This window comes from Synchytrium microbalum, assembly GCF_006535985.1.
Source record: "Synchytrium microbalum strain JEL517 chromosome Unknown SmJEL517_scf0001, whole genome shotgun sequence".
Taxonomy (NCBI): Eukaryota; Fungi; Chytridiomycota; class Chytridiomycetes; order Synchytriales; family Synchytriaceae; genus Synchytrium; species Synchytrium microbalum.
Genome location: NW_022158350.1, coordinates 97,043 through 114,788, shown reverse-complemented (window position 1 = coordinate 114,788; position 17,746 = coordinate 97,043). Strand labels below are relative to the sequence as shown.

Genomic DNA, 17,746 nt, shown 5'->3' with positions numbered 1-17,746 from the left:
CCTGCCAAAACGTCCGTTCTACTCCCTGCTTACTATCCACTGTGATTTTCGGCGTTTTGAATTTCAGCAAATACTTGAGACGCACATTACAATCAAGTTACAACGTGAAACGTTTTGAAACCTAATGGGCAGCTTAATGGAGAGATTCTGAGATATATTCAAGTATTCCAACTGTGCGAAAAAACGCGTCAAACGCTTCAGATCGCCAGCCCAACACGATTACTACACTATTTTCGCTGAGGGCCACAGTGCCAAACTGACAAGCCGAACGTTTCGAGCATCCAATCCAACATTTTACAAAGAATTACACGTCAAACAACCTTCCAGTCACAATTCAAACTGGTTACTAGATCTATTCATCAACCGATTAAGTGTTCTCACAACAATGCTTCAGAACCATTCCACTCAACAACACAATTAGACCATTTGGTCCTTATAACGAGTTCTAACGGTGGCGTCAACTCCGAATACCTCTTCTTGCTTAATGAAGTACTAAACGAAAGCGTCAATCGAGTCTCCTCAGACATTCCAGCCAGCTGATCATAGTAGAAAACATCAATAGGGAACTTGCGACTAGCCTTCTCCAACGTATTACGTTCAGTAGCGAATAAGACGGTATAATGCGATTCAGAGCAAATGATAAAGATTGGCAGTGATGGGTTTTTGAAATGAGATCCAACCTTCATGGAATCGTAATGTTCAAAGAGAGAGAGGTATCCAATTTGTGATGGGCGTTGGATTCCACGTAGGACTTTTGAGTCGAGTTTGATGTCGCCGTCAAACACGTTTGAAATTGCTTCACCTAACAGTAATAGGTTGACGAGCTCCTACATATCAAGTAATGAGTATCTTTGTTGCTTGTTTTGCGATGTTTGGAGAAATCTCACCTGAGTACAATAGCCATATTTTCCAATCATTCTGGAATCGGGCTCATCCATATCAGCTGCCACAGTGTCGATTCCTCTTGTCAAAACAACCGAGTACAAGAGGAGCATAAGTCCATGTTTTTGGGGTCCATTACCAGTAAACTATGGCAAACTCATTCGTCAAAATGCATACAAGTTTGTTGAACGATACTGTTGAGTACTTACTGCAATAAGATTGTTGTCTATGAACTCCCACAGAGTGACTTCAGTGCAAAAGTCATACAAGTCTAGCTTTTCTGTAACTCCATCTGGGTAGCAGGACATTCGTTTTTGTTCAGCACTGTAGTCAGACGACATTCTGTGGAAATAGGGCGTATTAGCCATGACGCTTAGTATTTCTTTGTTTCACAAACCACTCACAGAGCAACGATAGCCTTCCTCTCGTCTTTCTGTCCATTCGTTGCCTGCCATATTAGTTCTGTCAGAGCTGAGACCAAAGCAGTGCGACATTGAGCTGTAGTTGGGCGCAGACGTCCATTCCTAGGAAATTCCCAATATTGAGAACAAAAGAAGTGGTGCGGGTATGTTTGAATCAGAGTCTTACCTAGCAGATGAAGTCTCACCAAACAACATATGCTTGATAACAAAGGCCTGAACAGCTGCCAACAATCCACAAGGACCTCCTTTTAGTTGCACGAGTCCATACGAAACTTCCTTATCCGAGTCCCAGAATGAAAATCCTTTACCCTTCCACTCATCTCCAATAATAGGTCTCGTGCCGTCTCCGGGCCAGACAACAGCCCTCAGCCGCTGAACTTCAGAGATCGATATCCGAATACCTCGATTCGTCATTGTAAAGTTCACATGCTGCCAACTCAGATGATTAATTGGTACAGGTACAGGCATTTTTTGAGCAGCCGACGGATCCAACATGTCATGATCTGTGATGTTGTTATCCTCGAAATCCACTACCATAGGTTCAATGAGACTAGACTGCTTACTGATTGCAGCGGGGTGAGAATTTCGAAGTTCATGAATCGATAATCCAGCTATATGGTTGCCAGCAACGAGGTTGTTTACCCTGATGCTGCAATTATCATCAGCCGATGACGTATCAGACATGACGAAAGGAGGTTCGTTCCAACGATGAGCCGACATGGGTCGAGTACTTGGTTGGAATGGGTCTGAATGCTCAGTATTGTATGAAGCTGCAGTCTGTGGTCTTGATGGAGCAGCAGTTTCAAGTCTCGATGCAGCGGCAGTTTGAGGTCTTGATGGAGCGGCAGTTTGAGGCCTTGATGGCGAGGTCTTTAAAACAACTCTTGCGGTTGTCGGTCGAGAAGTACCAGGTCTCTGTGACGTCTGCTGCTGTGGTTGAAATGGTGATGCATACTCAGGCTTCTCGATGGCAGTTGCAGGCCGCAAAACGTCTCCTGTTGATCGAGGGTTTGACTTTGTAAATGCTCCTAGTGGTGCCCAATCACCGTTTTGAGCATACGGCTGAGGACTTGCAATTGCAGCAGCTATTGTACTAAAGTCTCCTTTGAAATGAGGATCTTTCATCTGTTGAATCGCATTTTCTGTCACTGTTGCTGGCGATGCTGTTGTCGTATCATCTGCTGCTACTGGTGGTGCTTGTGGATTTACGTGAGTGTCGACTAGTACCTCCAGTAAGGATTTCAAAGGGTTTCCTACTCGTATTGGATAAGCAAAAAAGAAGGTCTAATTAAAACTGGAACATCCATACTCACCAAGAGCCTTGTTTTTTTTCGCAGCTTTGAGTATACCAACTGATCTCGCCATTTCACTCTTAGACGTGACCAAAAAGTCTCTCTAAAATGTTTGCGCAGAGCTTAGCTTAACATTTGGTCCAGCCAACGGCATTTCTTAGCAATATACCTGGGCAGAGTCAATCAAAAATGCATCAACCGTAGATCTATACCCTCTTGCTGATAGATATTCCTTGACCAGAGAAGCAGCTAAAACTTCCAACGGGACTGGCCCATAGCGTTGCTTTTCCTCTGATCTTGATGAAGTTCGAGGAGGCGCGACTGCCGTTCGAGGTCTCTCTCCATCTCTCATGCCTCTATAAATTCCAATACTAAAAAATGAGAACTTTTCAATAAAAAACGGTGAGATCTCCCCCAACTGCGATGCTACCCTTGTTCCGTAATGTTTGCAAAGTCCCAACAAAAAGCAGCAACAAAGATGAATGCAACCAATGCAGAGCTAGCTGCATCTCTACTTGGATCTGCTTCAGCTGCTTACATTTCTATAGCCAAACAGGCTCAGTCTAGGTCTGAAGGTCTCCTCACGGATTTATTATCGCAACGAAAAATTCCAGAAAAGGGATGGTCAGATTCAATGATTGAAACGTTAATGATGCAATTCAGCTCTATGGATTCGAACACGTATGATTCTAACGTGGGATTGGGAGAACGAGAGGGTCGCTTGTACTCTTCCATTGTTGCCAAACGCCACTACCATCTTTCGCATGGAATTGGACGCAGTGGTGATATAAATGAAGTACAACCAAAGGCACCGGGATCATCTTTGATGCAAAAACTTACAAATGCTATGGCTCTTGATGCGCTGCGTATTGGTGGTGCGGTATGTAGAAGATCTACGAATTACTGACAGGTGCTATTGTTGACCCTCGACTGCTTTTCCTGAGAAATAGACCAAGAAAGCTGCTGCAGCAGCTCTTGTATTGCCTTTAGCCACTGGTATGACGTTAGCTCTCGTGATGCAAACCATCAAGTCGTCACGACCTGACACCGCAAAATACGTCTTGTGGCCAAGGATAGATCAACGCTCTTGTTTCAAGGCCATTGCTACTGCTGGTATGATACTCTCGGATGGACTGAAATTTTGATGGATTGTGGCTGCTGTTCTTACTGCTTCTGAACTTTACAGATCGGTCATCGCCATCCAAGGGTACTGTTAACATTGACTCCTTGTCTAGGTTTGACGCCAGTAGTTATCGAAAACCTGATTGTCGGTGACGAAGTACGGACAGACATATCCGCCATCGAATCCAAAATCAAAGAATTGGGTGCCGACTCCATCGTCTGCATAATGACAACTACAAGCTGTTTTGCACCTCGTGTACCAGACGCGCTACATTCAGTCGCCAAAATCTGCAAAACAAACTCCATCCCTCATATAATCAACAACGCTTACGGAGTCCAATCACAACGTATGATGCACTTGATATCTGAAGCATGTGCTCAAGGTCGTGTCGACGCATACATACAGTCTACGGATAAGAACTTCATGGTTCCTGTTGGTGGAGCTGTAGTTGCCAGTCCGGAAAAGCGGGTGATTGAAGCAGTTGGGAAAATGTATCCTGGTCGGGCTAGCAGGTAATATCTATGTTAATCAATTGAAATTCAATTGACACCATTGCTAATTCATGATTTGAAATATCTAGCGCTCCTATCGTGGACTTGTTTATAACATTATTGTCAATGGGTGCTATTGGATTTAGAGAGCTTTTGAAGTCGAGAAGAGAAATGTATGATTATTTGAGAACAACTCTTATTAGAGTGGCAGAAAAGCATGGGACTAGAATATTGGATACACCGAAGAATGATATCTCAATAGGTAAAGTTAAATCTTACTACGGCAAAAAAGATCGTTCTCATATTTGCGTAACATATAGGTATATCACTGGAACCTTTTGAGAAGATGACTACAAAGCCCATCACATTCCTGGGATCTATGCTCTTTTCACGATTCGTATCTGGGGCAAGGTTAATTATCGAAATGAAGTTGTTTCACCATCAGAAGACCTCATCTGGTCCTTTTTTTGTTTAGAGTGGTGCCACGAGGAGCAGAAAAGACAGTTAGTAAGATATCATTCATAGGCTATGGATCTCACGTCAATGAGTATCCATGCGCCTACCTGACTGCTGCCGCTGCGATAGGTGTTGCAAAGGACGAAATAGATGTGTTTGCTGAGAGACTAGATTCTACTTTGACAGATCTAGCAAAGCAATTATCAAGTGAAAGACGCAGTGTAGCTGTGGAAGAGTCGGTTCAGGATCCAGCGACTGCCAAGGACTCTGCATAAACGACTCCATTTCTATTTATTTTTTTGTTTATTTAACATACCACTACAAATAAGGCTTTTGGCATTCAAACATGAAACTAAATCAGCTTTTACGATCTATATGGTGGTGGAGGCACTGCAGACATGGGTGGAGCGAAGACGCTGTTTACTTTCTCTGAAGCCACTGGCATAGCAGCTGGAGCAGCAGCAGAATACCCACGACCACACCCCCAACTGTTACTGGTCGCATAGTACCCACTAGCAAACTTGTTTCGTACATCCTGGATCATGGCATCCTGCTCTTCCGGTGAAGCAGTAAACCAAGTCCATCGACGGTATCTGACATCTTTCTTTATGTTGTGGAATTCATTCCTGAAGCCATGGGCTACATCCCAGAAGCGATCATTGGCAGAGTAGAGAATGGTCGGTGTAGCAGTGTTGGCTGGGATATCGGTTTTGGACGCGCCGGCCGCGTTCCATGGAGCAGTGGCAAAGGAACCCGATGCGAGTCTAGAGGAGGAATTGAAAAGGCATCAGCATTGGACTCATTCGAAAAGGTACAAGATGCGCTTACCGTTGACGGAAATCAGCTTCAATAGCTGCCCGAGCAGAGGCATCACCAGCCTCCCATTGCTTCTTCAAGTTCTTTCCATAGTTCTTGGCCAGTTTGAACTCTGATTTGAGTTGATGCTTTACAGTTCCCCATCGTTGGCGACCCATTTCAAATGTATTCCACATGGCGGTACCAACGGCTGCTTGTTGTTGGGGACTAGCATTTGCGAATTCATTGGCTTGCATCCTCCTGTTTTAGAATGAATGATTGAAAGTGAGCTGAATTATTGGTATGAATGATTCGACTTGCAAGCAAAGAAATGTTGGGCAAAATCTACAACATCTCCAACTCTTACATGGCGACAAAGACATCAGGCTGTTGTTTCTCATTCATGCCATTATTGAATAGCATTGCTCTAGAATCAAGCGAATGACGATGAAACTGGTGATGGTGGCGGTGTCCTCTGCACATGGTTCTACTTGGAAAAGATATCAGTTGAGAAATCACGTTTTTGGGGATTTTGCAAGTTTGAGGATCAATGAGTTTAGTAGTTACCTCTCGAGTATGATAAGAGCTAATTTGTTTGATATCTTTCAGAATTGTAGTTGTGTTTTGTTCCTGACACAACTTGAAAGTTTGGAGGCTTATATATATTGTTTTGTATGCCACGATACGACCAATCAGATCGCACCAACGACAAAGCAATGCCACCCACTCATATATACGCGGGTGAAACGAACGTCGGAAGCCAATTGCAAAGCTTCCTTACACGATAACGAATCATAAGAGGTGCTACTACGTCGTTCCCGCATAGTTTTGCATTCAGAGTTGGCCTTGCTGTTCACCCCTCAATGACGCAATGACCAAATAGGAAGCGAGACAAAATGTAGTCAGCTTGGAACTCGAAACTACACGCAATATATGCAATTTTCGTTTCCAAAGCATTCATAGAATCCTTTTGCACATTTTTTGTTTTCGTGTTCGTTTGGAAACGATGACTGTGAAGTCTCTCGAGTCTTACAGCTGGAACAAAGCATTTGAACTGTAGCTTACTAGCATACGTTTTCAAGCCAGGATTGGAGCTACTCACCTTCAACGAGGATATCCACCGAGAACTATCGTTCGAAAAGTTCCAAAGTCACTACATTTGGAAACTTTCCAGGAGAACGTGTCGCTCCTGTAGGTCGCAAACGGTGAGGCAGAAAGGCATCACATATCGCCTCCTCATACTCACCGGTCGCATTAGCAGAGACGCCTCATTTGTTTGTGTGTCAGTCATGTTGCGAGTTGACATCCCACATATCGACCTTCACCCCTCTTTCCTGTCTCGTCGTCTCCTGTTGTTGACGGTGGATGGAGTTGGGTCAGCGCCGACTTGAATTCATTTTCCGCGAGAAACAGAAATGTAATTGTCAGATTCGTGACGTGTCTGGTGAGTTTATATTGTAATTTCATGATTTATTGACACGAAGAATAGATTTAAGCTTCACTCCTACAATAGCGCATGGGATTCCGCCACGCACAGCACGACTTCACTAGCAGCAATCCAATGCGGGCGCCTACTATGTACTAGCAGTAGTGCTCATCAGCTATCCAGATTTAACAAACTTAACGACATACAAGTTTAGCATGGATATAACATAATATTCTTCATTCCAAAATAAAAGTAGGGGGTATGACAATGCATTTTGTTTTACTTGTTTTTACAGCAACATTGTGTGCAAACATAATACTCTTTTTTATTTGTAACTCTCAACATTCATTGGAGTATACGCTGATCAATCCTTTTTTTCAAAAGCCGTTACTAGTAAATTTGACATCAGCAGCTCCTACACCGACAGAGACGTTGATGGTTCCGTCTTCCACTGATCCGCTCTTGCGGAATGTGCCTTCAATGACACCTCCAGTGGGTGTTCGAATGTTATCGGTGATTTCGAGACCTTGTTGAAAGGAGGAGGTTAGGACAAGGCTCGGAACGTGCCAATAGGAATACATTTCTTTCGAACCTGATGTATCAGCCGAGACCTTGAGGGCACCGACCTCTGTCTTGACTTCGAAGTCGCCATGGAAAGAGTCACGCTGTCGAAAACCACTGAGTAAGACTTTGAATACAAAACTGCAATCTGCCCAACGGCCTACACTTACGACAAAGAGCTTGACTCCTCCATTTTGAGCAGAGACATCGACGACATTCACGTAATTTTGTGCAAACTCGACCTTGTTGACGGAGATACCACCAGTCTTTACAGCCAAGTGGACATTGGTAGGCCCGTTCTGGTTGCTTCGTAATTGATCAATGTTGATAGCTCCGTTCTCGGCTTCAGCAGAAAAAGATAAGTAATCATAGAATGCTCCGTTGATTCCACCGTTTTGGACTCCTAAGATGAATACTTGTGCCTTGGCACCCTGATAGCCAAAACGGCGTCAAAAATGATCGCATGGTTTCAAATCAGACTGAGTCTTACTTTGAAGGTGACTGCACCAGAGTTGACGTTCACATCAACGGTACCCAGCGCGAGGTTTGTCAAGTCACCGCCTGAAACGCCAGCCTTTGGAGCTACGATTTTCAAATTGGTTCCGGCCTTGGTCTTTGATTGTGGCAAATACATGGTGAGATCAACAACTACATCGTCATCGGCTTCGATGGAGGTGTCATTGTCAGCTGCGCCAGACTATATAGGATACGGCATATTGGAAATTAGCAACAGTACACAGTGTTTTGCACAGATTCGTTCGCGGCCACTGGCATGAAGCAGCGAACGACAGTCTGCATAGATGCATAGTCAAGACTTGCCTCAACTACAATGCGAAGAGTTCCTTCAGCATCGACCTCGTGAGTAACGGTGATATTGGCTTCGGTAGCTGGGTTCTTTGAGAGAGCTTTGAAGGACACGGCGATGTTCTTGTCTTCAGATAGCTCAGTCTTGATCTTTGCAAGAACGGCACCAGTGACACTAACGTCGATGGCATTGACTGTAGCTGGGTCGACTGCGACGAAACAAGGCAAAGAAGATCAGAAGGGCATTCAACTATAGAATATGCTCGTTAATAACGTCAGCTGGCTCACCTTCAAAGGATTCAGAAGCAAGTTCCCAAGCGTTGACATTGTCTTCAAACCCAAAGAAGGTTGAAGCGCATCGATGGTGCATGGCCTTCTACATTACGGCGCGAAAAATGGTTGCATGTTAGTAAATCACGATTCGAAGAAATTCGAGAAACGTGCTTTGATGAATGACCCTTACCAAAGCATGAGCAGCGAAGAAGAATCCGAAAACTAATGCGACAATACGGATCAATACACGTCCTTTTCGGCATGACCTCTTTTCTGGTTCTGCAGCGAGAATGTAGATTGGATTTGTTGGTTCAAGAAGCTCTCCTTTTTCCGTATCGATCTTTTCGCTGGTAGCGACAGCGACGTATCCACTAGGAGCCATTGTTATAGTACTTGTTTGAATATTTCGAGTTCTTGTAGTAGGTCTTCTTTCTGCTGAAGAAGAAGGTTTTTAAGTTTCGGGTGTTGAACGGTTGATCAAGTTACGCTCCTCTGCCGAAAGAAAAACACGTTGCGTTTCTAGTTGCTTCGGCCACGACAGAAGCGCAACACAAAAGGCGTCATCAAGCGGATGAAGCTAATATGGTGATATATTTGGTATTTGTGTACATATTTTTAGTTTTGATCTACAAGGAGATCTTCTGAATTATGGTGAGCAGCGACAAGAATGGGTTCTGACAAGTACCTAGAAATTAAACCGAATTTGAGCGGTCGTGTCTGGCAAGGATCCAATTGCAATCGAAAAATTAATTCAAATGTAGCTGACGTGTTGCCAAAAATCAAGTTGCACTCATAACCAGTTAAGCCACTTACGGAACAATCTTTTCAATAAAGAATTCAATGGTGAATTGCATATGACCTCCCTCAGTATCCAGAAATTCAAGCTTCTTTGCCTTGTCAAGTTTCTTCAAACCAATCCAGTCTTCTTTATAGATTGGCAAGTCTCGAAGTCCAGCTGTAATACCTTCTTCACCGTCCAAGTAGAAGCCAAACCAAGCCGTTTCTTTGGGCACTACCGTAGTATCATTTAGGAATTGCACCATTACAAGCTTGTTTAGTGATTCCATATTGACGGCATATGACGGCTCTTTCACATCACGCTCGTTGTTGATATCAGCGAGGAATATGGAAGCCTTCAAATAAAATTCAAGTTCTTTAGGATTCTAAGATGTCGCAAGGAAAGAAAGAAACCAGAGTGTGAGATCGTTTCAATGCAATGGTGACGACGTTCACTTAAAACTCACCTTGTAGTATTGAGCTTGAACTACTCGTTCTTGCACGAAAGAGAGATAAGCACCACGTCCAATAAGACCTCGTGCAACTTGACACGTAATATCTGTCTTGTCTGAGGGACAGTTTGGAATCTCAGCTATTCCACTGTGAGGAGTACCAAAGGTAATCAAATTGTGTACTAATGGGATTGGAAGGATACAAATTTAAAGAGAGACAGTAAAACATCAGAGTCGAACTGCAAGTTAGGTACCTGGAGGATCGTTGCATCTCTCAATGTATCCGCGCAAAAACAAACCACCTTGGCTAAATCCAATAGCATTGAAACCATCAAAGAGTTTGTCGTCATCAGCCAGAGCTTCACAAACCTCATCAATCTATAGACATTGCTTTGAATGTAAATTACGTGTATTTTGTAGATCTGATGTTCGAATGACTTTACCTGACGATTCACATTGTCAATAAAAGTGTAGTCTCGATCTTCTGATTCAGTATTCCCAATTCGAATTGATTTCACATAGACGCCTGGAAGCTCCGTCTCGAGAGTTTCCTTCAACTGGGTCATCCCTTTTGACTCTGATGTATCTCCCAATCCGTGATATAAAACCACAGGCCTATAGTGAGTCTTTGCAGCGACTATACATACGCCAAGAAACTGCAGAGCGACCGATGGACGAAGCTTCATTGTAGTAACGTCCTTTTTTAATTGTTTGATGTAGTTCTTTTTGGGAGTTTGGAGTCGACGAGTTAGAGGAGATGTTGAAGGCGACAGAAAATATTTGCAATATCTGAATGTATGAATTCTCACGTGTATTTATGGGCTAGGAATCTTGACCTCGCGGTATTTTGGCGTTTGGAGGAGCACATTGAGAGTCATGGCTGCTAGGACCTAATGGCCAACACGATTGTGAGACTTTAAACGTTATGTGTAACACTGTATTCAAATCATGTCGCAGTTCTTGATGCTCAACCTCTAGTAGAGAGGCTCTGATTTCCACCACCTCGTAAATCAAAATCATGGAATTGTGCCTGGTCGTGGCGCAACACAATATGGAAATGTTGCAATTCCATCTACTCAAAGTCCATATCGCCAGAGTTGGCTAATTCACGATCTGATGAAGTCATCTCTGAAGTTGGACTCAAGTATGAGTAAACCACCCTTTGCTAGACAGGCAAATTCAGGTTGATTGATACGAGCTCTTACTGAATTGAGTATCTATTTGGGCCTTGAAATACGCTGCTCGAAAACCGCTTCGGGAGGCCAAGTGAATACAAAACTACCTGAGCCCGTCATGGTCCGCGACCATTGTGCTGGCTGTTACAACCTCGTATGAGAGAATTCAGAACTGGGAATTCATGCAGACGCGAGGAGTGGACTGTTAATGAGATGAAGCACATACTCTCTTTTGGATGGAGGTAAAAGTAGAATGACAGCTGCAGTCACAGTTGTCACGTTCAATATCAAAGGTGGTTGCTCGTCAGAGCTGTCGTCGCAGCATTTGCAGATAGGCTCATCTTGGAATTTCGATACATGGGTAGATTTTCTCTGGGACGAGGAAAACATCCTCGCAACAAGTATTTGATCAGGTATCCTGCAAAACATGACCTTCCAACACACTTGAAGTGACACTCTGTGTTATCATCAGTTTTGAATCGTAAATGGTCATAAAGTCGAAAGTAAATACACTTGTGAAATCACGAGATTGTTATAAACGAGGGTTTTGAAGAATAGCACTTCACAAACAAACTGAGCAAAAAAGCATCAAAAGAAGACATAAAGCTCGTAGAGATTGATTTCTCACGTCGCGACATTTCTTGTACTGTTCCAAAAAAGTTCGAGACGCCGTTTGAACAAATATTGCGGCACGCAATCTTCGTGAAACATCATTCCAGCAATCGTTTAGCGACGCACCTCTCGAGCCAGGCAGATAAATAACCAGCCATGGCAGCCCTTTCGAAGCAGTCTTTCGACCAGACGTTGATTGTTCGCTCGTTCTACGACTTTAGCGATAAACTATCCAAACATTTGGGTGATTTTGGTACCTTTGTCGCTGTCATGTATCTACCGTGGATTATGATGAGAAAAGCAATGACGTGCTACTTTATACTGGCAAACAGGTATATTGACTTAAAAGTCTCTCCATCATGATCGTTTTGCTGAAATTACTTTCCATGCATACCCATGACACTGACACACAATAATCATACCTAAACACTCAATACCGATATGTAGGCACGGTTGGCTAGACAAGTACAGAATTCAGGATCAGAAATCCACAGACGAAGAGCTGCAAGCGCTTTGGCAGAGGCAATATGGTGCAAAGAGTTGGTACGGTTTTGCGATTTTCACGTAAGTGCCTTGATGCTCGGCATTCAGCTTCATTCAGTCTCCGATTAAGACTCGTTATCTGCTTATGATAGAGTTCCCAATCTTATATTATACTGGAACATGCAAAAGTGGAGAGGAATGGACATTCACAAGCGGGATACCAACGGTCTAGACGTTGTCAAGAGATTCCTAGTAGCCGTACTAGGTAGGAGCACTATCTCTGATTAGACCTTCATTCGAGTCTTATTGATTTGTTGGCTAGTTTGGGATACGTTTATTTGGGCAGCTCACGTTGCAGAACACAAGATTCCATGGCTCTACAAGGTACTGAAAGAACTTTTTTCGAGCCTGTATACGTGCTGAAAACATTCTCTATTCAGAACTTCCACAAATACCATCACCAATACACTCGACCGTCAATAATGGTGGCTGGTCACTTTGGCCTCGTTGACGCCTTCCTGGAGACAACTTTCCCAGTATACCTCGGCAACATGGTCGCTGGCTCTTCGTTTTTCGGCAATGTCGTCTTCATGTCCTTTTTAACTTGGATTGTAAGTGGTGTTCAAACACTCCAGTTTTCATACGTCTTGTTGACCTTACAATTGAGAACAGGGTATTCACAACCACTCGGGCTATGATTGCCCGTGGGACTTGCTGAACAAAGTCTTTGGCTACGTTAACTGGTAATAGACTCTATCGTTTCGTTTGCCACTGAAACTTAAAACTCATAGACTTGTCCTTGCACCACTCACAGGCACGATTTCCATCATTTGAACTACCGAGGCAATTACCAAACTCTTCTATCGTTCTGGGACGTTCTCTTCGGCTTTGACACGGACTACTGGCAAGCAACAACATGAACATTTCTATCCCGTGACAAAGCTCATAGGCCACCATCAAATAGGGAATACTCAAAGCAAAGGAAGGAAGCTCGAGCTAAAGGCCTTCCATTCAAGTGGCGTGGAAAGGCTGGCAAACTCGTCGAGAGTGATGGCGAAGTGCCAGTTCCGGATGAATCTGGGATCATCCACTCAACTGGAAGTGCTGTAGATCTGAAGTAGCTTCCATTTTAGTTTTGCTTTTGTAAATGTAAACTCTACTATAGTTTATTGAAAACGTGCATATGTGTATCTGCGTCACTGATCAAGTGCGACTTTTGCAGCAAGTCGATTCAGTCAGAAGGCCTAAATCCGTGACATAAAACCACCGGTAAAAGTGAGTCTCTGATGCCAGATATGCGCTCAGAATTGAAAGAGCCACTGCTAGGAGAGCTTCATTTGTGGGCACCTTGTCAGAGATTTGGGATTTTGAGAGAGCTCACGATGACAAAAGACATTTAAGAAAGGATTTGCCACTTTGAATACGTGAACTCTAACGTGTATTCTCGCTCTAGAATTCCTACTAACACCACTTGGGAGCTAGGTGCAACACATCATTTGGTCCAAAAATGTCAACCACGATTTGTGAAACTGCATACGGAACCTTACGTGGAACATTATATCCAAACCATGTAGCATTCCTCGGAATACCATTTGCTCAACCTCCTGTAAACGAATTGAGGTTTAGAGCACCGCGTAAGCCCAAATCATGGAATGGTATTCGAGACGCAACAAAATATGGTAGTGTTGCACCTCAGGTTATTCAGAATCCTGAGCGGGCTCCCGTGTTTACTAATCCGAGAGCTGATGAAGTCATGTCTGAAGACTGCCTGTAAGTTTCCTAGGCAAACTCAGCTTTTGGTTGGCAATGGAGTGATACACATTTACCAAAACAAATAATGCCAAGAAGCATGCAAACTCAGTTTCTTCTATCCATATTTTATCTTACAAGTACAAATTTAGTCTCATTCATCTTCATGTTGTGTCTTGATAGCTATCTGAATGTTTGGGCACCAAAAGCTGCATTGGGAGGTCAAGAGAAACTACCAGTGATGGTTTACATACACGGTGTGTATCTCATTGTCTTGCACCCATTATTCCTACCTTTAAAACCAACAATTCTTCCAACGGAAGGTGGTGGGCTACGAATCGGATCAGGCTCACAATCATTATTCGATGGAGGCGAGCTCGTACAAACAGCTCCAGTCATAATCGTGACCTTCAATTACCGGATGGGCTATTTCGGCTGGATGGCATCGGAAGAATTGCGCGACAATTCACCAGAAACTGTCGCTGAAGGGTTTGGTGGACATGCGAATCCAGGACTGTTGGATATGAGAGCAGCGTTTTTGTGGGTCAAGGAGAACATTGCATACTTCGGAGGTGATCCAGATAGAGTTACTAGCTTTGGAGAAAGTGCCGGTGGCAGTGAGTCTCTAAAATCGCAAAACACAACCGTTGCTATTAAGTATTCTGTTCTTATTCCAAGTCTTTTCGCTAGTGCTCCAAACATATTTAATATCCTGCTTCCCAAACGACAGTTTATTCCGATACTCTATACTGCAATCAGGCTCAGCTCTCGCACCATGGGACATGGCTCCATTCTCACAGGACGTATTTGATCAAGTCTGTGCAAAATGTAGTCTACCAAAGCACTTGTCTGGGTCTGCTAAAGTAGATGCGCTACGAGCTGTACCAGCATCCGATATAATGAAGGCTTTCACCGAGATCTTTTACAACGGGCCTATGAGAACTCGACCTGTAATCGACGGAGTCGTAGTGAGGGAACATCCATTGAAGGCTATTAGGAATGGTCGCTGTATGAAACTAGATGGTGCCATATTAGGCTACGTTACCGACGAAGGATCGTTTAGAGGGCAGCAATTCTCGAAACGGGAAGACTATGAAGCATTTGTCAAACACGTATGGCCTGGGTCTTTGAGTCAACGTATACTCAAACAGTACCCCTTCAATGAAGCTATCCCATACAAGGCCGGATCTGAACTGATGACCGACGTGGAGTTCGTTGCTGGAGCATATGCCACAGCTAATGAGTTAATCTCCCAAAAGGTGCCAGTGTATATGTATAGATGGGACGTCGCTCCTGAGATGACGAAAGAATGGAATGCACGAGTACATCATGGTGCTGAACTCTTGTTTACGTTTAATCAAAAGAGGTATTTGATGACACCTAACGAGTTGAGGTTGGGAGCTCTGGCTTCGAAAGCTTGGATATCGTTTGCTACGACTGGAAGTCCGGCTGGATTCCATGGTTGGCCTCAATATAAAGGCGATGGTGGAGCAGTTGTTGTATTTACCCCCGGTGGTATTGAGGTTGGTGATGATCGATGGCATCAGGAGGGCATCAAGTTCTGGAGGAAAAATGAATTTGAAGCTGATGCTGCAGGAGACCAACACCATAAGCTTTAACATAAGAAGCTTAACATGAATATTATCATTGTGTCAGCATATCTAGTCTAATTACTATATTACATCTTCAAAAGGAATGAGTACTTTTGTCCAAAGCGTATATATATCTTGGTCCATAGTTAAATGCTGACGCCACAATGTTACCAGCGCCCTTCTCCCTCCTCGACTTCCCACTCCTCTAGCGCGTCTGCCCCCTCCCCTTCAAACAGCTTTCCAAAGCATTTGGATTTTCGGTCATTGAAGTGCCTAAACAAATATAACGTTCACCATCAGCCAGAGTCTCATTTAAACTAGCGAGCGAGCTCACTCCAATACCTCCACCACAACTTACCCATAAGGATTGGTAGCGAGCAAAAATTGCCCGCAAAGGTAGCAGAAGTGCGAGTTGCAAAACTTGCACGTCATATGACAACAACCCTCAGAGCGTTCTACAGCAGCTAGAAGAAAAAGGTTTCAAAGGTTAAGATATAATCTTGAACCATCTTCTTGTCGACAAATGTTCTCAAAAATCAAGAACACGAACAACAAACAAAAGAGGGCCGCTAGTAACATACCATTGCATGTAGGGCATCTTTGAGTGTTTTCCTTCAAGTACAACAGACTTTCATGCTCTTCATCCCATTCTTTAACCGCTCGTTCCAATGTCTTTTTACCATACTTGAATTCCAATCTTCGTTTGTCTGTTGACGAGAAAAAAGAAAGATCAACGTCAGAACAAAGGCAATGTTGAAGCCTAATTCAAGTACAAGTTAAGTTACCCGCTTCTGAGGCCTGATTATACTGATTCACCAACTCCTCCAATTTGAAATTACTTTTACAGTACGATGCATATCCATGCCACACCGAACTACAGACGTGGCAGTAAGCAAATCCACAAGCCGTGCATACCACAAGCTTATCGTCTTTATTTGTAATGATGGTGGGAGCTTGACAGTCAGGTCGCGGGCAATACGCCACGTCACTCCTACCATCAAGCAATTTCTTTTTGAGAAACTCTAGATACCGTTCAAACAGCTCTTTGCCTACTATGGATAACATATCGGCTTGTGGCACAGGTATAGTCGTAAGCACATCTAGAGATCGTCCTTCTGACGTCCCTTGCCGATTCCGTTGTAATGCTGCCTCTCTTTTACATTTCGCGTCAGGACATCCGACTTGGTCCACATCCCCTTCCCGAATCAAGAGCTCGAAATACGAGTAGAGACATGGTCTACAAAATACGTGTTTACACGGATTGAATCTCATGGATTCTGATCCACGATGTGGAGAGAAACAGATTCCACAATCGAAATCTAGAGCTTCGAATTCTGCTGCTGCTTTATTCCTGTCGTATGCCAAGAGAAGATTACATAGATCTAACCGTGTTTCTGGTTTTACGGTTTCGTCGTGTCCTATTAGCAGCAGTCTATTCGTTGAGTTACTGTTCGGAGGAGACAAGAGATTGAGGTAATCTAGAGCTCTCGTTTGGCAAAAGTCAGCCCACTCGAATAAACAGACATCGTGGATCTCCTCCCAAGCATTTAAAAGATATCTATGTAGTTTCTGCCGCTGCAGTCTGCTTAAATACGGTGCGTCAACGGCAAACGATGGTGGAGAACTAGAGGGATATTTACTGGTCAAACGGAATCTAATTAAGATAGGTGGCAAATGGGCGAGTTCAAATAAACGATTGGGGTCAGTTTCGCCGTCTACGTTGGGCATAGACAGAGAAATCGGCGAGTCCAGAGATGGAGGGACTGATAGTGTCCCATACACGCCAGAATCAGTTCGGTCCCAGACGAGAAGATCTTCAAATATAGCCTGTTTTGGGATGAAGACTGTGTTAGACTGACAAAGTGGCATTTGTTCTATCGTTCAAGGTCCAGATCGCTCTAGTTCGATTCAAATCGTTGCTTTAAGAGCTGCCCTGTTCCAATCTCAAATGTTGTTTCAAGCTCGACTTTATGTCAAATCCAATTTCAAATGTTTGCTTCATGGAGAGTTCCAGACCGGTAGTCGAGCGAAGCAGTAGCATAGGATGAAAATTCAATCGACGACCTTCCGCTTGCCGTTATGGAATTGCCATTTGTCTCTGTATTGCAGTTTTCTCCATGCGCCAGTTTTTGCCAGGTCTTGTCAACGCCTTTGGCACTCCATTCCCCACTAACTTTAGGTCGATCTGACGATCTCAACCACTTACTTGTAGAGCAATTCGTTCGTCCTCTTGAGCTTCTTCTGCCATGCAAAACTTGGCAATAAAACAAATTTTGGAAGTTTCAAAACGTTCAGCTATCAAACCACCGACAATAGGAACAAAACAGGAGTGCAGGTCGTTATAAATTTATATGTTGAACCGGAATATTATTGTTTTGGTT

The 17,746-nt window shown here is 43.6% G+C and overlaps 5 protein-coding genes across 5 annotated transcripts; 1 reads left to right on the top strand and 4 right to left on the bottom strand.

Annotated features, from left to right (window-relative positions):
- Window positions 1–377: 377 nt before the first annotated feature.
- Window positions 378–2,948, bottom strand: SmJEL517_g00032 (uncharacterized protein; the record flags this gene model as incomplete). Its single annotated transcript, XM_031165962.1, has 7 exons — window positions 378–827; window positions 888–1,028; window positions 1,092–1,224; window positions 1,287–1,406; window positions 1,471–2,557; window positions 2,618–2,699; window positions 2,766–2,948. 7 exons carry the CDS (start codon window positions 2,946–2,948, stop codon window positions 378–380), a joined length of 2,196 nt encoding a protein of 731 aa, XP_031027969.1.
- A 4,316-nt stretch (window positions 2,949–7,264) lies between these two features.
- SmJEL517_g00031 (uncharacterized protein) lies at window positions 7,265–8,907 on the bottom strand (the record flags this gene model as incomplete). Its single annotated transcript, XM_031165961.1, has 7 exons — window positions 7,265–7,413; window positions 7,480–7,552; window positions 7,619–7,879; window positions 7,939–8,145; window positions 8,235–8,461; window positions 8,541–8,628; window positions 8,716–8,907. 7 exons carry the CDS (start codon window positions 8,905–8,907, stop codon window positions 7,265–7,267), a joined length of 1,197 nt encoding a protein of 398 aa, XP_031027972.1.
- A 233-nt stretch (window positions 8,908–9,140) lies between these two features.
- On the bottom strand, window positions 9,141–10,440 carry SMI30 (palmitoyl[protein] hydrolase; the record flags this gene model as incomplete). The annotated part of the gene is made up of 5 exons (XM_031165960.1): window positions 9,141–9,210; window positions 9,339–9,688; window positions 9,770–9,936; window positions 10,009–10,132; window positions 10,198–10,440. 5 exons carry the CDS (start codon window positions 10,438–10,440, stop codon window positions 9,141–9,143), a joined length of 954 nt encoding a protein of 317 aa, XP_031027971.1.
- Window positions 10,441–13,531: 3,091 nt separating this feature from the next.
- Window positions 13,532–15,392, top strand: SmJEL517_g00029 (uncharacterized protein; the record flags this gene model as incomplete). Its single annotated transcript, XM_031165959.1, has 3 exons — window positions 13,532–13,794; window positions 13,957–14,390; window positions 14,464–15,392. 3 exons carry the CDS (start codon window positions 13,532–13,534, stop codon window positions 15,390–15,392), a joined length of 1,626 nt encoding a protein of 541 aa, XP_031027739.1.
- Window positions 15,393–15,532: 140 nt separating this feature from the next.
- Window positions 15,533–17,613, bottom strand: SmJEL517_g00028 (uncharacterized protein; the record flags this gene model as incomplete). The annotated part of the gene is made up of 5 exons (XM_031165958.1): window positions 15,533–15,638; window positions 15,724–15,829; window positions 15,947–16,072; window positions 16,151–17,192; window positions 17,572–17,613. 5 exons carry the CDS (start codon window positions 17,611–17,613, stop codon window positions 15,533–15,535), a joined length of 1,422 nt encoding a protein of 473 aa, XP_031027740.1.
- Between the last annotated feature and the right edge of the window lie 133 nt (window positions 17,614–17,746).